The sequence below is a fragment of the Rhamphochromis longiceps genome, linkage group LG17 (assembly GCF_057381845.1).
Source record: "Rhamphochromis longiceps isolate RC_006_pf linkage group LG17, R_longiceps_female_GT1.1, whole genome shotgun sequence".
In the NCBI taxonomy this organism is placed as follows: domain Eukaryota; kingdom Metazoa; phylum Chordata; class Actinopteri; order Cichliformes; family Cichlidae; genus Rhamphochromis; species Rhamphochromis longiceps.
Genome location: NC_140573.1, coordinates 2,559,567 through 2,578,682, shown reverse-complemented (window position 1 = coordinate 2,578,682; position 19,116 = coordinate 2,559,567). Strand labels below are relative to the sequence as shown.

The 19,116-nt window shown below is 41.3% G+C and overlaps 1 protein-coding gene across 6 annotated transcripts; it reads right to left on the bottom strand.

Moving 5' to 3' along the window:
- Positions 1-6,226: 6,226 nt before the first annotated feature.
- Positions 6,227-17,172, bottom strand: LOC146649065 (serine/threonine-protein kinase pim-1-like). 6 transcript variants are annotated; one of them, XM_085385995.1, is made up of 11 exons: positions 16,406-17,172; positions 12,466-12,539; positions 10,480-11,980; positions 9,850-10,086; positions 9,599-9,724; positions 9,381-9,475; positions 9,195-9,242; positions 8,892-9,110; positions 8,622-8,802; positions 8,365-8,535; positions 6,227-8,291 (listed from the first exon to the last, which is right to left on the bottom strand). In XM_085385995.1, the coding sequence occupies exons 3-11, from the start codon at positions 10,538-10,540 to the stop codon at positions 8,200-8,202; spliced, it is 1,230 nt and encodes a 409-aa protein (XP_085242121.1). In that variant the 5' UTR covers positions 10,541-11,980; positions 12,466-12,539; positions 16,406-17,172; the 3' UTR covers positions 6,227-8,199. The 6 variants fall into 6 exon arrangements, 5 of the variants coding, with proteins under 5 accessions (XP_085242121.1, XP_085242120.1, XP_085242122.1 ...); XM_085385994.1 differs by having other exon boundaries at positions 10,480-12,539; positions 16,406-16,492; positions 16,707-17,172; XM_085385996.1 differs by lacking the exon at positions 16,406-17,172 and adding an exon at positions 12,633-14,158.
- Between the last annotated feature and the right edge of the window lie 1,944 nt (positions 17,173-19,116).

The following is a 19,116-nucleotide window of genomic DNA, read 5'->3' as shown; positions in this document are numbered from 1 at the left end:
GGCGTCATGTCTGCTTTGGTTGTGGTTGTGGGGTTCCCTCGCTCAAAACGAGCATAAAAGTTGTTGAGCACGTTGAGGAAGGAGACATCAGAGGATGCGGGGGAGGGTTTGGTGGTCCTGTAGTCTGTGATGGTCTGGAGTCCTTGCCACATGTGTCGGGGGTTGGAGTTGGAGAAGTGTTCTTCTACCTTCTTTTTGTAATGGTGTTTGGCTTTTTTGATGCCCTTCTTTAGATTAGCCCTGGCTGTGCTGTAGGCGTGTGCATCTCCTGACCTAAAGGCGGTGTTGCGGGCCTTCAGGAGGAGACGAACATCCCGGTTCATCCAAGGCTTCTGGTTGGGGTACATGGTGATCCGTTTCTGGGTGGTGACACTGTCTGTGGTTTCGGAGATGTAATCCAGTACAGATGAGGCGTACTGGCAGGCACGTGCAGAGGGGGGGGCTAGAGGGGCTTGAGCACCCGCCCCTTTCCTGATGGGTGCCCAAAGTGCCCTTTTGTTGAGGCAACCTTAACATTTTTATTTTTTATTTTTTTTTATGTGCGTGCGTGCGGAGTCCTGTCTGTGCCCATCAACAATAATATTTAACTATTAATCACAGTTTTGCTAAATAAAAGGATCTGGCTTGCATCAGTCACATGATCACATTTAACCAATGATCACTCTTGACGGCAGAACGCGCTGGTTACGAGCCGGGAACGAGCTCACAAAGAGCACGCGCATTTTTTGCGGTCTGGAGCTGCAGGAGAAACACAAGTTAACTCAGAGACACAGACTGATGCGACAAACCCAGTAAGTAGGTGTACAGCGTACACTGTAGTGTGTAGCACCCAGGAGTATTAGCTTATTACGTACACGTTGGTAAGTTGTCTTGTTGCAACTGACGAACTGAAACAAACGAGCGTGCTGTGTGTGCAACAGCGCGACAAACATTACCTGTCCTTTTATTAACTGCACAGGTAGTGCTGGTCACAGCTGCTGGCTACCTGTGTAAGGCTGTCATGGGTCTGTAGCTCTGTCACCGTTTTAGGGAACATATTTAGTTTTAAAGTATTTATAATAATAATAATAATGGATTGGATTGATATAGCGCTTTTCAAGGCACCCAAAGCGCTTTACAATGCCACTATTCATTCACTCTCACATTCACACACTGGTGGAGGCAAGCTACGGCAGTGGCGTGTCTAGAAAATTTTTGTTGGGGGGGCCAGGTAGGGGCACAGATTTGGAGAAGGGTGGCAGATGTAATTGGCAGATAATGTTAAAAACAATTCTACCAACCGTTAACCATAATTCAATAACCCTGTAAACCTAATAACCGTAACCTTATTAGAATGAGATTTTAACCACTACGGTGCAAAGTGTTTAGATACTGTGTTGATTAAGTACAAGAGATACAATCAGTCAGTGTTTATTCAGCATTCAAGGACATCAATATTTGCATAGTATTTTTACTGACATGTAGTGCACATGTGTTTTGGGCAAAAACATTTTTGAATATTAAAATACGAACATTTTTAACATACAATTGGCAAATTAGCCAATTCCAATGCAAAACCAATGCCTGTTAAAAAAAAAAGAAGAAGATAATCTTCTCACAAACTGGTGTTTGATTTTGAAACAGGAAAAAAGTGGAGAAACAACTGAAAAGACTAACATTTGAATAAAACCTGAAAGCAAGTAAATACTTTATATGCTGCCTTACTTTGGTAATATTGAGAACAACACTGGCTGATGATGAAATGCAGTCAGCTGGCATGGTGACACTGCCAGTATTAACCTGCAGGGCTGGACTGGGACAAAAAATTGGGCATTTTCACTACAGATTGGCCCACCAGGTATTAAAGCCATAAAGCCTTTGAATGAAAACAAATGCTGTTGTGACAGTGATGTACAGTCTTTTTGGTATATGTATGATTTCTATACATTTTACGTCAGATAAAAACTTTCTTCGCAAGATTCAGATAATTATTTAATAAAAGCTAGATATTTTAAATGAGAATAAAAAAGAAAAGTATTTCTTTATGCCCACCTCTCCCTGTTAATGCCCTACCTGGCCCCCTGGCAACACTTTGCTAGACCCGCCCCTGCACAGTTACCAGCTGTCAGCTACATAAAAAAAGGATCCTGGTGTTATTTATCTCTCAGAAACAGTTCATAACTTCAACTCATTCATGTCACCTAAAAGGTAAACCTGTTTCTCCATCACCTGTTCAGCTCTGATGGTTCAGTAAGGACATCTCCTGGTTTCATCTTCATGTTTCCCTCTCACCACATATCCAAACCGACATCATGACCAGCAGCTTTACAGCTGTGGCTCCAGCAAACATTCTAACTAAATAAATTCTAACAACAGCTGATCAAGCTTAAACGTGCTGCTGCTGTTTAGCGCGACATCAGCTGTTTCCTCTTTCTGGCTCAAAGTGGGTGATAAACAAACAAGAGAGACGATCAGCTGATCATTGATCAGTTTCATGATTGAAGTAGCAACAGGAGAGGGAGGGGGAGAGAATGAGAGGAGAAGAGGCAGCTGTGCAGCGTAAAGACAGAATAACTCCAGTTTTGTGTCTTTTTCCATCCTAGCTGAAGTCCGGGACAAACTGCGTCTCTTCTCAGCTCAATACCAAACGCGTAATATTTTCTATGAATGAGGGACCATTCCATTTTTAAGGAGCTGTTGGCAACTCTACTAACTAACCTTATGAATAAAATAAAGTTCACTATCAGTAACATCATAGCAACCGAACATCTGTATAAACTTGTCATGCTAGCTCACACAGTATGAGGTATTGTAACTGACTGTAAAAAGTCAGCACAACGAAAATAAACTCCACCTAAACCTGGTTTATATCTGACCCAGATAGACTGCAGGTCATAACTTCTTACCTGAAGTTCAGTTCACCTGACACTCGGACTGGTGGCCGCCTCGGGGCTCTCCTCCTGCTTCCCCTTCCCTCATCCACCTGCTGGCCTCTGTGGAAGCCCCGCCATAGCCACCACCAAACAACTGAGTTATTTTTACACATCGACCTGCATCTTATAACTCATAACTCTTATGTTAAGTGGGGGAACTTGCACAATCGGTGGCTAACTAAATACTTTTTTGCCCCACTGTACACTCACTGGCCAAATTTTTGTTAGATACACCTGTTGAGCTGCTCATTAGGTCAAATACCTAATCAGCCTATCACATAGCAGCAGCTCAGTGCATTTAGGCATGTATACATTAATAAGATGACCTGCTGAAGGTCAAAGGGGATTTAAATGACTTTGAACATGCATTGTTGTTTGTGTCGGACAGGCTTGTCTGAGTATTTCAGAAACTGTACAACCATCTAACCGGTTTATAGAAAATGGTCTGAAATGGAGGAAATCTCCTGTGAGCAGCACTTCTCTGGGAAAAAATCACTTGTTGGTGCCAAAGATCAAAAGCGGAATGAGCAGATTACTTACAGCTGTAAGGAAAGCAACATGAACTCAAATACCCACTTACTTCAACCAAGTTATCAAGAAGAGCACCGCTGAAAGCACAATACGTTGAACCTCGAAGCTGATGGCCTAGTGTCACCTGCTGGATAGAGGTGAAAACACAAAGCAAACAATGTCTCTTTCATCTGTTTCACAGCATGCACGGGAACTGGAAACTCGCCGAAGGGAGGCAGAGGAGAGAGAGCGGAGGAAGCAGAGGGAGGTGCAGCTGGAACTGGAAAGACAGCTGAAAGAGGCTGTGATGGTAAAAAAAAAAGTTTTCCACTTGACACCAATTATGTACAGAGTCTTTTCTCCTTGACTTTGATCTTTGAGAAGTCCAGCAAAATGTTGACTGTCATTATAAAATTCACACCTAGTCTTTAATGATTTGGAAAAATGGTTATGACAGTCCAGGAAAAGGTAATTCAGGAATAGGTCAGTTTATACCGCTCTGTTGGTGCATCTGTTTATGTAGCTGTGTGTGTGTGTGTGCATAGATAAAAGACAGCATGCAGGCTGAGATGCAGGTGAAGGAAAAGGAGGCTGAACAACAGAAGAAGAGGATCAGGGAGCTGGAGCTGACACAGCAGCAGCTGGAAGTTGCCCTTAATATGGAGATCCAGGCTCGGCTGGAGGAGGAGAGGGCCAGACTGGAGCTTGAGCGGTAACAATGGATTTCTAACTCTTATTATGGCCCTTTATTATTTTATTTGTGATGGAGATCTGAGATATCCATGAGAAGTATTAACATTTTCAGTTGCTTCTTCCCTTTTTCCCCTCCTTCAGGTTGCTGCAGGCTGAAGATGAAAAGAGGAAACATTTCCAGCTCCTCCAGGAGCAGCAACGTACAATGCAAAACCTCAGCCCCATACAGGAGCTGTCAGATGGCAGTCCCGATGAGGACACCCCCTCAGCCCTCAACTCTGCCTCTCAGGAGCTCCAGGATCTGCAGGCATCTCGCCAAAGAAGTCACCAGCGTCTGGAGGTGAACAAGTTTGTTTTGACTGGCTTTGTGAGCAGCATCTTATTTAGTGCTCTTCTAAAACAACACTGATGAAGATGCCTGCATGATTTTTGTTTCCAGGAGGTTCAGGAGAGGCTGAGGAATGCCAGTCAACAGGTACGGCACTGGAACATCCAGCTGAACCGACTGATGACCCCCATTACTCCTGCAGGTGCGGTATTCACTTTGCCTCTTTGCAGCACAGACTTCTGGAACAGAGTGTTAGTATAGTTAATAACAGTGTAGACCAGGGGTGTCAAACTCAAACACACAGTGGGCCAAAATTCAAAACTGGATCAAAGTCACGGGCTAACTTTAATATTTATTGAAATATATTTATTCCTCCAGATATAAGAATGAATCTTTTCTTATGGACTCAAACACATTTTGCTGAAAAACTGAATATGGAACAAGCAAAGCTTAATACTAAACAATATATATATTAGCTGTATAATACCAGTAGGCCAGCTCTAATAGTAATTTGGTATGGCTTCGCGGGCCAAATGTAATTAGGCTGCGGGCCAAATTTGGCCAGAGTTTGACACCTATGGTGTAGACCATATAATCTGTCAGATAATTGCATTAAAATGCTACAAAAGGCACCTACCCCCAAACATGTCAAGAGATTCATTCAGTGACTTGAATGAAAGAATCTGACTCACCTCAAGTTAATTAAAATTAAAAATAAATCTTATTATGATTTAAACACGGAAATCTTAAAACGAAAAATAACCGCATGCACAGTTGTTACAGGCTGCAAACATGTTTTATACTGCTTTGAAGTCTGGGACAGCATCATAAGAGGCATAACTGATCTCACCATAGTCCCATGAAGACTCAAGATGAGTGTTTTCACGACTGCCATCTTGGTGTTTTGAAATCAGGCATGATGAATGAAGGGAAGAACTGTCTGTTAAGGTTCTCAGTCGTTCAGGTCATCGTAGTCTAAGGAGCTTGGAAAGAAAAGCATCTGGACTTCTTTAAGTTTCTTGAAGAGCATTTCACCTCTCATTCAAGAAGCTTCTTCAGTTCTCTGAAGAAATTCTGAACTGAAGAAGCTTCTCAGATGAGAAGTGAAACATCTTCAAGAAACTTAAAGAAGTCCAGATGCTTTTCTTTCCAAGCTCCTTAGACTGTAGTTAAACTTCACACACTGGACTTGTCAGTCACACATCCTTCGCCAGTAGGCATTCCCAGAATGATCTTTCCCCTTCTGACGCTTAGAATGACCAAATATGTGCAAAATGGACAATTCCACATGCCACCATGTCAGTCTTTTATTAAATATGACATGAAACAAATGACTGAGCCATTAAATTTGTCACAAAGGTGTTCACCTAATTCCAGGCAAATGGAATAGACTTCTATGGGACCATAAGTCTTTTTGCACTTTGACATTTGTTTTACTTTTCAGATCTGTAACCTATAACTTTTATACTGTATGTGTTTTGATCATAGGAGTCTACTTACTTACTTTTAGCACGTTTAGCAGATGATGTTGGCTTCTTTTTTCAGTACTGGAGCTTCCTGCTCATTGAAGACTTTTCTAAAAGGAAATGCTTAATCCAAAATGGCGTTTTAAGGGCTTGGATTAATGTCAATTTCAGCAAATATTCTTTCTTATGTTAAAAGAACATGGATCTCTGTCAGTGATAACTTCTGACTTTATAACTCAAATTTTAAGAGAGAGCTTCACTGCTAAGCTCTCATCTGTGTGGGTGTCACGGTTCGCTTGAGGACTCACACGCAGGACTCAGAGGCACAGTCTGTATTTATTACAGTTCCACCAGGTGTATATACAAACAGTGCAGGGGATAGTGCTATATACAAAGCGGTGACAGGGAAAAGGCTCTGGGGAAATCCAGGTAGGGAAAAGACACTTGCTCCTCTTCTGACTCTCTCTCCAAACACCGCTCGGGGGATGCAGAGTCGGGTCCAGGGGATCTATGTACAGAAGGAAACACACGTTAGAGGTTTTGCACAGGGAAGCAAAAGAGAACTTGCTCAGAGCCGGGCTGCACTGACGCGAGTCACACACAACGATCCAGTGATGAGTAGAAGCCACTCCCTGGCTTAAATGCTGGCTGCACTGATGAGGCCCAGGTGTTTCCTCCTCAGAGGGGCATGGGCCGAGGGCGTGAACCCACCATGAGTTCCGCCCTGGCGAGAGAGAGAGAGAGAACACTACTAGTCAGCGGCCTGCTGATCCCCTGGCCGTGACAGTGGGGTTCAAATCCCTTATTCAGATTAAGATTTTATGTGACATTACATTGGCAAAAATTAAATTTACTTGAATAATGTGAGTATTGGAGTAAGTACTTGAGTAGTTTTTGAATAACTTTAATTTTGTAATGTGCATATTTTATGAATAATGATGTTTCAATACTTTAATCTACTGAATAAGTAAGAATTAGACTTAATAATCTTTTTACTTTAAAAAGGGAAATTGTGTACAATCTTTTATTCTCCAAAATGCACATAATAAAAATGTTTTGGGGAATGTATATGCTTTTTAAAAACCAATTGCTTCTTACTTGATGCATGCTATAACTTTCAGCAAAACTGAACTAAAATGTGTTAACAAGCTTACCAAATAAGAAATGTTTTGCACCAAGGCGTTAAAGAAATGCTAAGAAAAAATGAAAATACTACGTTGCAACCTGTGTGTGTGTGTGTTTATATATCTGTATCTATATAGATATAGATATATATGTGTATTCGTACCCTTTTTTCATCATCTAGTTTCCTGTGCCAGATCTTCTACTGATCCACTGAGGCAGACATGTAAAAAACATGAACTAAAGCATATTTCTGTATATAAACAGGACTTTAAATCTTTATCAACAGCTACTTTAGAGGAAATTCTTCAATAAACTGCAACCAAAGGCTCAACTCAGAGGACAAAACCCAACCTGTTATAAATAGTGTGACACCAAACTTTCTCTTGTGTAAAGTTACAAATAGGAGTAATTATCCACAGAAGCTTTTATACATAATGAAGTTATAATTCGTCCTGTAGAAATTGTACATTTAAGCTATATAGTTCCCTCTGTGATAACTCTGCTATGAATGCCTCTTATTAACTTTTATGCTTTTACAACCCACTATGAGCAAACACTCAGCAACAGTGGGAAGGAAAAACTCCCTTCTTGAAGGAAAAAACCTCTGGTAGAACCAGGAAATCTGTCTAAACTAGTTGGGGGTTAGAGCAACAGATGCAAGTCTTCAGATCATTTGCAGTGTGACTGTCTTTGTGCACACTTTAACCTGATTCAGTTTTCTTATTTGTCAAAATGCACCATGGGTAAAAACAAAACAAAACAAAACAAAATAGTAATGAAGGAGAATCCTCAGCAAAGATGAATTAAACAAGTTTTATTTTGATCCAATTTTACTTTAAGTAAAACACATCTTTATTTGATGACTTTAATGTCATCAAATAAAGACAGTTTTGATGGAGCTCCTGACCCAGCCCAAGCTCTCTATGAAGACGAGGAAAAACTCCCCAGGGGGCCAGATCGATGGGAAGAAACCTCGGGAAAGCCCATTCAAAGAGAGATCCCCTTTCCTGGGATGGCTGGGGGGTTACAGGAAGTCCGAAAAAGCTAATTTTTTATTTATTTATTTTTTAAGATTGACCCATTCCTGTCCAACAGAAAAAAGAAAGGAGGTTACCACAATGTATCACACTTATATGATAAGGTGTGAATTGTGTGTTTGTGTGTGTTATCTTAGCCAGGGGTGAAGCTGGAGCTCCTCCAGTGTTGGGCGCTTCTCCGGGGCTATAGTTAAACATGCCTCCAAGAAATTCTGGCATTCTTGAAAGAAAGAAAAGATCAAAAAGATGAAGATGATAGTTCTAGTGAATCTGGAAGTGTGAAGTTTTCTTACCTGTGGACAGACGCTTTTTGATGCTCAGTTTCTTTGCGAGGAACCTCTCGGTACTAAAGTGCCGTGCATGAAGCGCTTCATACAACACCACTCCCATTTGCCACACCGTGGTGGGTCCACACCTGTAGCAGCTCCTCCTGTACCACTCGGGAGGGGTGTGAAGAGGAGTGCCTAACAAACAGACACAATTACAATTTCTTCTAAAACAAAAGACACAAATTGTTACATCTGTGAAAAGCAGGAGCAGAATATGTTACCATAGAAGACGCGATACAGAGATCGCTGTTTAACAAAGCAGCTCAGTCCAAAGTCAATGATGCGAACTCGAGGCACATCGGAGCCGGTCTCAATCAGAATGTTTTCTCCCTTGATGTCCCGATGAAAGATGTGTTTATCCTCAAGTTCCTTTACAGCATCAACTAGTTGCTTCAGAATGACCTGGAAAAGATGAAAAACACAATAATGAGTTAATGCTTTTCTGCCTTGATTGAATGCTGTGCAGTCTAAGGCTCTCCCAGTCAACCTACCTTGGCCTTGTCCTCTGGTAAGGTTCTTCCATATTCTGCTTTGTATTTTTGCAGGTCCACAGCGGGGACAGGTCTCTCCAGCACCAGGATCAGCTCTTTGCCAAGGTCGAACCACTCCAGCAAGGACACAGGTGCTGATATTCCCACTGACCCTTCTGCTTCACCTGCAAGTTTAACCATAATGGCCACTTCCACCGAGAGCATCTTCCCGCTTTCATCCTGAAATATTACAACAAAGTGGATGATGAGGAACGCCGCATTCAATCCAGTAATGTAAAACTGATTCAAGTGTTGGACGCTTACCGCCACTTTGCAGTAGACTTTATTTTTGGGAATGTGTTTGATGGCAACCTAGAAGACACAGAGCATTGGTGAGCATTTCCTCAGTATGACATAATGAAAGGTGGAAACACAGCAGACGTCTCAGTTTACGATATTATCCATTATCTGCGTTACTGCCTGTCTTACTACCATCATCTGAACACTTACTGGAAAACGATCTTCTATCCGGTAGCCAGAAAACACTGCTCCGCAGCCTCCTTCTCCGAGCTGGTGCTCCTCCACATATCTGGCTTGGAATTCACCTGAACAGACAAAACAGCAAATCTTGTTTTATTACAGCTGTGACACAAATTACTCTCCTCTGTAGCCTAAATGTTCCTTTTGCCCTTCCCCTGAATATAAAACCCAAGCTGCTTGCTACTTACGTTTTTGGTCTGCCACTGATTTTTTGTCCTGGTCCACATTCCTTTTTTTTTTCTTGGGTGACTCTCTGTCGTCTCCCGTGGCCTTTCTTTTGCCATTTTTTGCGCACACCTGTTTGTTGTTCAAGTCTGGAGATGTGGAAAACACCAAAAGCACATCAGCTCACTGGATGATAGACACAAACACTAAACACCAATATCTTAAACCTAGCAACCACACTTAATCTACCCCCTTATTCAACTAATTAGCCTACCTTTACCAGAGTCCAACGAGGAGGATGCTTGCTCCTTGTCACCGCTCATATGGTCAAGAAGTTTAGCCCTCTTTGCTTTCTTTGTTGTGTCCTCTTCATCTTGCACAACCTTGCGCTTCACTCCTTTGACCACATCTGAGCTGGTGGAAGGACCAGCCTGCTCAGCGACCCTCCTCCTTTTCATTGGGGTCTTCTTTTCAGGACTGGCCTTTCTTTTAGCAGTCCTGCTCTTACGATCTATAAATGACAACAACACAGTGGTGAAAAAGAGTCCCCGACATCAAGACTGGAAGCAGTTTGATGGCAAAGAATTTGAAATTGCTTTTGCTTAAATGATCACAAGTTTAATCTTGGGATGAAAAAAAAAAACTGATCAGTGCGAGTTGATACTAGGTTTACTAAGTCTTAGATCTTGATGGCACTTGTTGGTCTGTTTTTACTGTTGAGTCCAAGAATAAACTTATTACATTATTTTACCAAAAGACCGGTAACCTTTCTTTGATTAGACATCTTGTATTAAAGCTATTTTCAATTAAACATATGATTCAATTGCTCCAAAAATGATTCACACAGTGTCAACATTTCTAGGATTTGGATTTTACCAGGATTTGATTTTATTATTTTACTTACCTTGATCTCCCGAATCTTTCTTATCGGCTGGAGTGGCAATTTTTCTTGTTTCCTTTTTCATTGTAATTTCGGAGACCCTTTAAAATCGAAAATGTAAACCGTAATGAGCTAAGATTGAGTTAATACTCCTTCAAATGTGCACCCTTCAAATGCTTGACTTTTCTAACTGAATTCTGTAAGTGAGCTTTATAAGTAAACTCTGGAAACTACGGCAACACAACATAGAATCTTGCCTTTCAGTGACTTCACTGACTGCCAGTAGTTCAAAGTAGTTTACAGAAAAACACTGGCAGACAAAGCCATAATATTTCATATAATTCAATCATTTCATATCAATTAAACAGTTTCTTTCATTATCTTTCATCATTTGTATAAAGACCTCATCTATGGATGACAGTATGAAGATTTGTGGTTGACCACACACATTATAATAAACACAGTGTCAGCTACATTGTCATCTGATTTAAAGTATTTATTATGTACATTTAACTGTCATGGTAGTGAGTCTGTGACCCAGTGTTTTGTGTTTGTTCATTTATATTCATTGATTATTCTTATGTATGTTTTTGGTTCTCTTTATTGTTTTCTTCTTGTGTTATATTCTTAGGCTTTAGGTTTCTGTTACTTTGCCTTGCCCCTGTGTCCCACGTGTCATGTCTAGTCACTCTTGTTTCCATGTTCCCCAATTTCTCCCCAGTCAGTCATGTCTCTGTGTCAACTCTGTGTCTTTGTAAAAGTCTCTTGTTTGCTGTTTTACTTTGATAGTCATGTGTGCTGTGTTAGTGTTTTCATGTCTGTGAAGGTTCTCAGTCATCTAGGTCATCGTAGTCTAAGGAGTTTGGAAAGAAAGCGTCTGGACTTGAAGTTGCTTGAAGATGTTTCACCTTCTCGGATGAAAAGAACTTAAACTTTGCTTGAACGTCTTCAAGCAACTTAAAGAAGTGCAGACGTTTTCTTTCTAAGCTCCTTAGACTATGTTAGTGTTTTCAGTTTTCCTTCCCCATGGTCTTGTTGTTTGTGATTTCTCGCAGCTGTGCTCTCATCCTGTGTCTTATTCCCTCATTTATCCCTCTGTGTATTTAAGCCCATTGTTTTCCTCTGTTTGCTGTTGGGTTATCTGTGTATCATCCATGACAATTAAATGAAATAGCAAATGCAACTACAATTTCAATGAGATTCATTCCTGGCATTCTACTGCGGTGGCTGAAAGTAGACACCAAGCATTATCACTGTAACTGATGTAAATATTGGACTTGGAGGGGATTCGTCTGATAGACTGATGCAAACATTACTGTGAGGAAATTTTTGAATCTCCCAATTTTCTTTTTTTCCTGAAAGAAAGAAAGTTGGTTACTGTATCACATTTGTATGGCAAGATGTGAATTCAGTATGCGTGTGTGTTTGTGTCAGAGAGGAGTTTATCTGAGCCAGGGGTAAAGCAGGAGGTCCTCCAGCATTGGGCACTTCTCCAGGACTTTGTTAAAACTTGTTTTCAAGACGTCTGAAATGAAAGAAGGACAAGAGATATCGAGATGATAATTCCAGTGATCCAAGCGATCACATTGATTTTCTGCAAAATTTTCTTTTTGAGAGTCATTCGGCTGGGCAGGGGGTATAACACATCTGCAATGCAGCAACATCTGCTCTCTGGGCCTGTGTGAGAGTGTTATCTCAATGGCGGGAATGAGGATGTTGGAATTTGGCATCTCAGGCACCAACTCATCTCTTTCCTTAACCGGGCTCACCAGAGATTGGTTTCAGCCTCTCTCCATGCTTTAAGGAGGTTGAGTTGATAAATCTGACTGGCCCCTCCCCTGTCTGACCCTATCTCTTCATAGTCAACACCAATGTTCTCACCGTGTGACCATGAACGGTCCTTACCACTTGGCAAGTAATTTCGAGCTAGAAGAAGGGAGTAAGACAAGCACTTTATGTCCCTGTTAAAATACAACTACATTTTATCAAATATCACTAAGCAGTCCTTACCTTTAAATACAGCCTGGTTTCTTTCTCTTTCTTTCTATATCTCTGAGTGAAGTTAGCTCTCATTCTTTCTCTTCCTGTGAAATACAGCAAGTAGAGCTTTAGATAGCAACACACTGTGACACAGTTAGTGTTTGTTGAGGTGATAGAAATGCTGCATTTGAAATTACCTGACACAACATTTTACTCCCTTTTATGTTCACTCCTTTTTTTCTGAAGTACCGCAAATTATGGGCACGTGGGGTTGTTCTGGTGTTGTGCTAAAAATAAATAAATCAAAACTACAGTACATGGTTTGTTCTTTCATCTCTTTTTATGCGACATCCTCTACTGATTAAAACGCGACTGCCTTTCACTGTTTAGGCTCAAATCTCATTGTTTGAAGGCCTGCAGTGACGTGAAATATTAACTTCCCCCAAATGCGTTAAACCCAAAGTAACGAGTTTGTTTTGAAAATATACGGAGTGGAAACTACAGATATTTGTAGTTTTGCACGTCTTTCTTCCTCCACCAGAGGCCATAGGCGCTGTCGATCTTGTATGTCCTCCTGCGGCAACATCTCTGTGAAGCTGATGCCTTCTTGCTTGCAGGTTGAAGAATCTTTGGTGCGCCTCCACAATTCTTCTTTAATTCGCCTCTGTGTGAATAGAATAATGATGTTTCTGTTTCTGCCATCAACTTGTTTCCCTAAGCGGTGGACAATATCAACAGCCTCTTCTAAGTTCAAGTCAGGGGCAATCTTCTGAAGCGTTTGCAAAACCTTCACTCTAATGTTTTCGTCTTTGTCTTCCTTCACCCCTTTCAGTTTTAGGCACCACCTCATTCGGTAGCGCTCTTGTTCTCTCACTCTTCTTTTCAAGTCTTCGTTTTCTTTAAGCAGCAGTTCATTCGCATTTGCCAGTTTAACAACTTTCAGTTTGCAATCAGCTATCTCTGCAGCGTTAAACTCTACAGCCTTAGCCAAGCTGGCAACCATAGCTGCACTTTGTCTGTTTTGTTCCTTGATATCCTCCAGTTGTGCTTCAAATTTTTTGTCAAGTCCCATAATGGCTTCAAAAATAGTTTTATTGGAGATATCATCTTCCTTCGCTGAAGATTTTGTTCTTTTCTCCTCTGGCGGTTGTTTTCGTCTCTCTGTGAGGTGTCATGCCGAGCAGATATCAGAATTGAGTTCAAGCAAAGTTGACTCTTTTGGTGATTACAGTTTGTCCGGGCGGGCTGTGCGTCTTATTTCATCTGCAGACACGTCGTTGGATGAGGAACAGCTCATGTTGGCATCAGTGGCAGTCAGGATGGCGGCATCTTCCAGAGGGAAGGTCAGGTCGCTGGTCTCTCTGAGCAGGACGCTGTCCACCAACAAGCCCGGTTCCACGGCTGGAGATTACCCTCCTCCGGCTGAAGCCCCCGCTTTTCCCCTGAACAGCGAGCCAGCAGCGGCGCCTCAGCGGAGACCCAAAAGCAGCGGCTGCTCCGTGCTCCTCTTCCCCAGTCAGGGCAGCCAGTTTGTGGGCATGGGCAGAGGACTTTTGAAATACCCCAACATTAAAGAAATGTTCACCATAGCCCAGAAGATCCTGGGTTATGACCTGCTGTCTCTGTGTCTGGAGGGCCCCGAGGACGAGCTGCAGAAAACCCCAAAGTAAGTGCCAGATAAATGTCTGGAAAAGGACAATAACTGCAGGTCCTGCCTTCTTAAATGTGGCTATTTTATCTTTTTTTAAAAAAAAAAAATACTGCTACAGTAATATTAATTTATATTTAAAATGTGCGCACATTATGTATGAAGGTGTGGATGAATGATGCTTGTTGTAAGAAAGCATTTTGAGTGCCCAGTAGAAGAGCATCTTTCAAATGCAAAGTTTCTCATTTCAACTTTAATTACTGCACATGATTAAGGCGATAAGAGTAAATAAGGCTTCCAACAGTGGTTATTTCTTATTATCATATCTTATTTTTATTGGTTTTATCAGTAGATTGTTGTTTCACTCCCACCAAAAACATCACCGTAAATAATCTTCTGATTCTGAATGACCATTTAAAAAAATAAACAAATTGTTCTGAGTTAATTTCAGTTACGGATGTATCAGTGACGTAAATGATATATCGGTCATAATCGGGAGGCTGTTACATTTTTATTTTTTTTTACTTGTTTTGACTTGTCTTTTCTGGGGCGATGAACTTTGCAGAAGGTAGAAAGATTTCTTTTTTGGGGTCTTTTTGTGCATTTGTACAGTGGCGTGTCTAGAAAATTTTTGTTGGGGGGGCCAGGTAGGGGCACAGATTTGGAGAAGGGTGGCAGATGTAATTGGCAGATAATGTTAAAAACAATTCTACCAACCGTTAACCATAATTCAATAACCCTGTAAACCTAATAACCGTAACCTTATTAGAATGAGATTTTAACCACTACGGTGCAAAGTGTTTAGATACTGTGTTGATTAAGTACAAGAGATACAATCAGTCAGTGTTTATTCAGCATTCAAGGACATCAATATTTGCATAGTATTTTTACTGACATGTAGTGCACATGTGTTTTGGGCAAAAACATTTTTGAATATTAAAATACGAACATTTTTAACATACAATTGGCAAATTAGCCAATTCCAATGCAAAACCAATGCCTGTTAAAAAAAAAAAAAGAAGATAATCTTCTCACAAACTGGTGTTTGATTTTGAAACAGGAAAAAAGTGGAGAAACAACTGAAAAGACTAACATTTGAATAAAACCTGAAAGCAAGTAAATACTTTATATGCTGCCTTACTTTGGTAATATTGAGAACAACACTGGCTGATGATGAAATGCAGTCAGCTGGCATGGTGACACTGCCAGTATTAACCTGCAGGGCTGGACTGGGACAAAAAATTGGGCATTTTCACTACAGATTGGCCCACCAGGTATTAAAGCCATAAAGCCTTTGAATGAAAACAAATGCTGTTGTGACAGTGATGTACAGTCTTTTTGGTATATGTATGATTTCTATACATTTTACGTCAGATAAAAACTTTCTTCGCAAGATTCAGATAATTATTTAATAAAAGCTAGATATTTTAAATGAGAATAAAAAAGAAAAGTATTTCTTTATGCCCTCCTCTCCCTGTTAATGCCCTACCTGGCCCCCTGGCAACACTTTGCTAGATCCGCCCCTGCACAGTTACCAGCTGTCAGCTACATAAAAAAAGGATCCTGGTGTTATTTGTCTCTCAGAAACAGTTCATAACTTCAACTCATCCATGTCACCTAAAAGGTAAACCTGTTTCTCCATCACCTGTTCAGCTCTGATGGTTCAGTAAGGACATCTCCTGGTTTCATCTTCATGTTTCCCTCTCACCACATATCCAAACCGACATCATGACCAGCAGCTTTACAGCTGTGGCTCCAGCAAACATTCTAACTAAATAAATTCTAACAACAGCTGATCAAGCTTAAACGTGCTGCTGCTGTTTAGCGCGACATCTGCTGGTTTCCTCTTTCTGGCTCAAAGTGGGTGATAAACAAACAAGAGAGACGATCAGCTGATCATTGATCAGTTTCATGATTGAAGTAGCAACAGGAGAGAGAGGAGAGAGAATGAGAGGAGAAGAGGCAGCTGTGCAGCGTAAAGACAGAATAACTCCAGTTTTGTGTCTTTTTCCATCCTAGCTGAAGTCCGGGACAAACTGCGTCTCTTCTCAGCTCAATACCAAACGCGTAATATTTTCTATGAATGAGGGACCATTCCATTTTTAAGGAGCTGTTGGCAACTCTACTAACTAACCTTATGAATAAAATAAAGTTCACTATCAGTAACATCATAGCAACCGAACATCTGTATAAACTTGTCATGCTAGCTCACACAGTATGAGGTATTGTAACTGACTGTAAAAAGTCAGCACAACGAAAATAAACTCCACCTAAACCTGGTTTATATCTGACCCAGATAGACTGCAGGTCATAACTTCTTACCTGAAGTTCAGTTCACCTGACACTCGGACTGGTGGCCGCCTCGGGGCTCTCCTCCTGCCTCCCCTTCCCTCATCCACCTGCTGGCCTCTGTGGAAGCCCCGCCATAGCCACCACCAAACAACTGAGTTATTTTTACACATCGACCTGCATCTTATAACTCATAACTCTTATGTTAGCTGCCCTCAGTAGCATACTGTCTGAAATATTCGATGGTTGCAAAAATTCTTTAAGTGTTATTTTTTTCCTTGGTATTCTAATTTCACCGAAGTTTACTAAACTCAACAAACTTAATATTACTTACCGGGACATTTATTCTGTCCTCATTTTCTTTCACCGAAAAATTGTTTCCTGCAGTGTTGTCCTTTGTGCTTGGCTCTCCTACCTTTGCTAACGTGATGCGCATAGCGCAGAAGCCGATGCTGCATTCACTTACACTCGGATATCTGAGCTTCACCGTGAAAACATAATCGTACATTTGATATTTGATTGGGTTGGGGGGGTGGCCTGTGCCCCCCCAGGCCACCCCGCTGGACACGCCATTGAGCTACGGTTGTAGCCACAGCTGCCCTGGGGCAGACTGACAGAAGCGAGGCTGCCATATCGTGCCTCTGGCCAACATTAGTAGGCAAGTAGTGTAAAGTGTCTTGCCCAAGGACACAATGACCAGGACAGAAAGCCCAGGGATCGAACCGGCGACCTTCCGGTTACAGATGCGATTCCCAACCCCCTGAGCCACGGTCGCCCCGTATTTAGTTTTAAAGCAAGTTACAGGGCTTTTCCTGCCTTTCTGGAGGGATTATATTTCACTAAAAAACGATCTAATATGCATGTCCACATAATTATGCATTATTATAATTATAATATATTAAAATATATTAAATATATTTTAATATATTAAAAACACACGCTGTATTTTAAAGAACATACATTAAGAAGCAGATTATATTAGATTTATATTTTAAATAAGACAAAATTTGGATTTTACAGCAGTAAAATGATTGTATCTCTACAGTTTAAAGATGTAATAAGCTTTGCCCTGCACAGAGTGGATAGTGAAACAAATGGAATCATCATAAATACATTATTTCATATTTATTACTTCCCCCTCCTCATTGCTTTATTATTGTAGCTCTAGTAATAAATATGTAAGGATTCTGGATCAGCACAGTGATGCCCATAGTATATACAGTATTCTGAAGAAGGTCTAAAATGTCACTGTGTGTGCATGTGTGTGTTTTATTTAGATGGATTTTTTTAAAAAAATATTACTCATGATATAACATTGTGCAGACGTGCCTGGTAAGGACATGAGGAGGAAACAGTAGGAGCTGTGTGAGGCTACTAAAGGCAGGGCTATAACATTTTTCTGTCATCATTTTATTTTAGATGCTGGAGTTGTTAGGTGTGGATAATTAGATTATAGTTTATTGCAATAGCAAGTTGTGCCTTGTTCTCAGATAGACAGCAAGTGGAGAGTGATATATGAAATGATGGGATGGAAGGAAGAAGAGAAGCAAAGAGTGATTCACAGGCAGAGCCTAAGCGCTGTCACCAATCTTTGCATTTTGTTATTATCTCATGACACTTGTTTAATCAGCTACCATCTCTCCTGTGGACTTTTTAATGTCTACAGTCTCAGATCAGCACAGCCCTGCCCTTCCCATATTAGATTCTTGATAAATGTGTGTTGTTGTTATTCAGCCTGGTTCAATGTGCCCCTTTTTAACTTTGAGCACCCGCCCCTTTAAACCTCTCTGCACGGCCCTGCGTACTGGTCCAGGTCTGTGTGGGTGAACATATTCCAGTCTGTGTTTTTAAATCTGTCCTGGAGCACTGCGTCTGTCCCCTCTGGCCACACTTTAATTGTCCTCACAGCAGGTTTCACACGTTGGATGAGTGGTGAATACCGAGGTGTAAGGAACAGGGAGAGATGGTCCGATTGTCCAATGTGGGGGAGGGGTGTGGCTTTGTAGGCTCCAGCCAGGTTGGAATACACATGGTCTAAAGTCTTGTCTCCTCTGGTGTGGCAGGAGACATGTTGGTGGAATCTGGGGAGGACTGACTTTAAGTTGGTGTGGTTGAAGTCGCCAGCAACAATAAAAGCAGCCTCGGGGTGTTTATTCTGGTGTTTGTTAATGGCTGCAGAAAGTTCTTTCATGGCCAACTTAGCATTAGCGTCGGGGGGGGATATACACGGCAGTGAGTATGATAGAGGTGAGTTCTCTGGGGAGGTAATAAGGTCTGCATTTGACCATTAAAAACTCCGCATTAGGTGAGCAGTGACTCTCAGTAGTAGTGGAGTTCATGCACCAAGCATTGTTAATATAAATGCACAAACCTCCACCTCTGGTCTTGCCGGAGGCATCTGCGGCTCGGTGTGTGTGGCGTCCTGCTAACTCGATAACATTGTCCGGGCAGCTGTTGTTCAACCATGTTTCGGTGAAAAACATGACATTTTTAATGATGTTATTCATAATAATAACATCATTAAAGGCAGTGCTGTTTTTATCACTGTACTGGAAAAAGTGCTCTTATACTAATAGTAAGACTTTAGGCTGACAGCATGCAGTCTGTTGGGCAGCTTTAAGACGGATTGCACTGCCCTTTGCCGCTTACAGGAATAAATGAGTGCTTGATCTGCCAGCAGCCTGTGTCAGTTTGAACCTGTGCTGGCCAGCTGTTTGATTAGAGCCTTTTCCACGTGGGAGTTT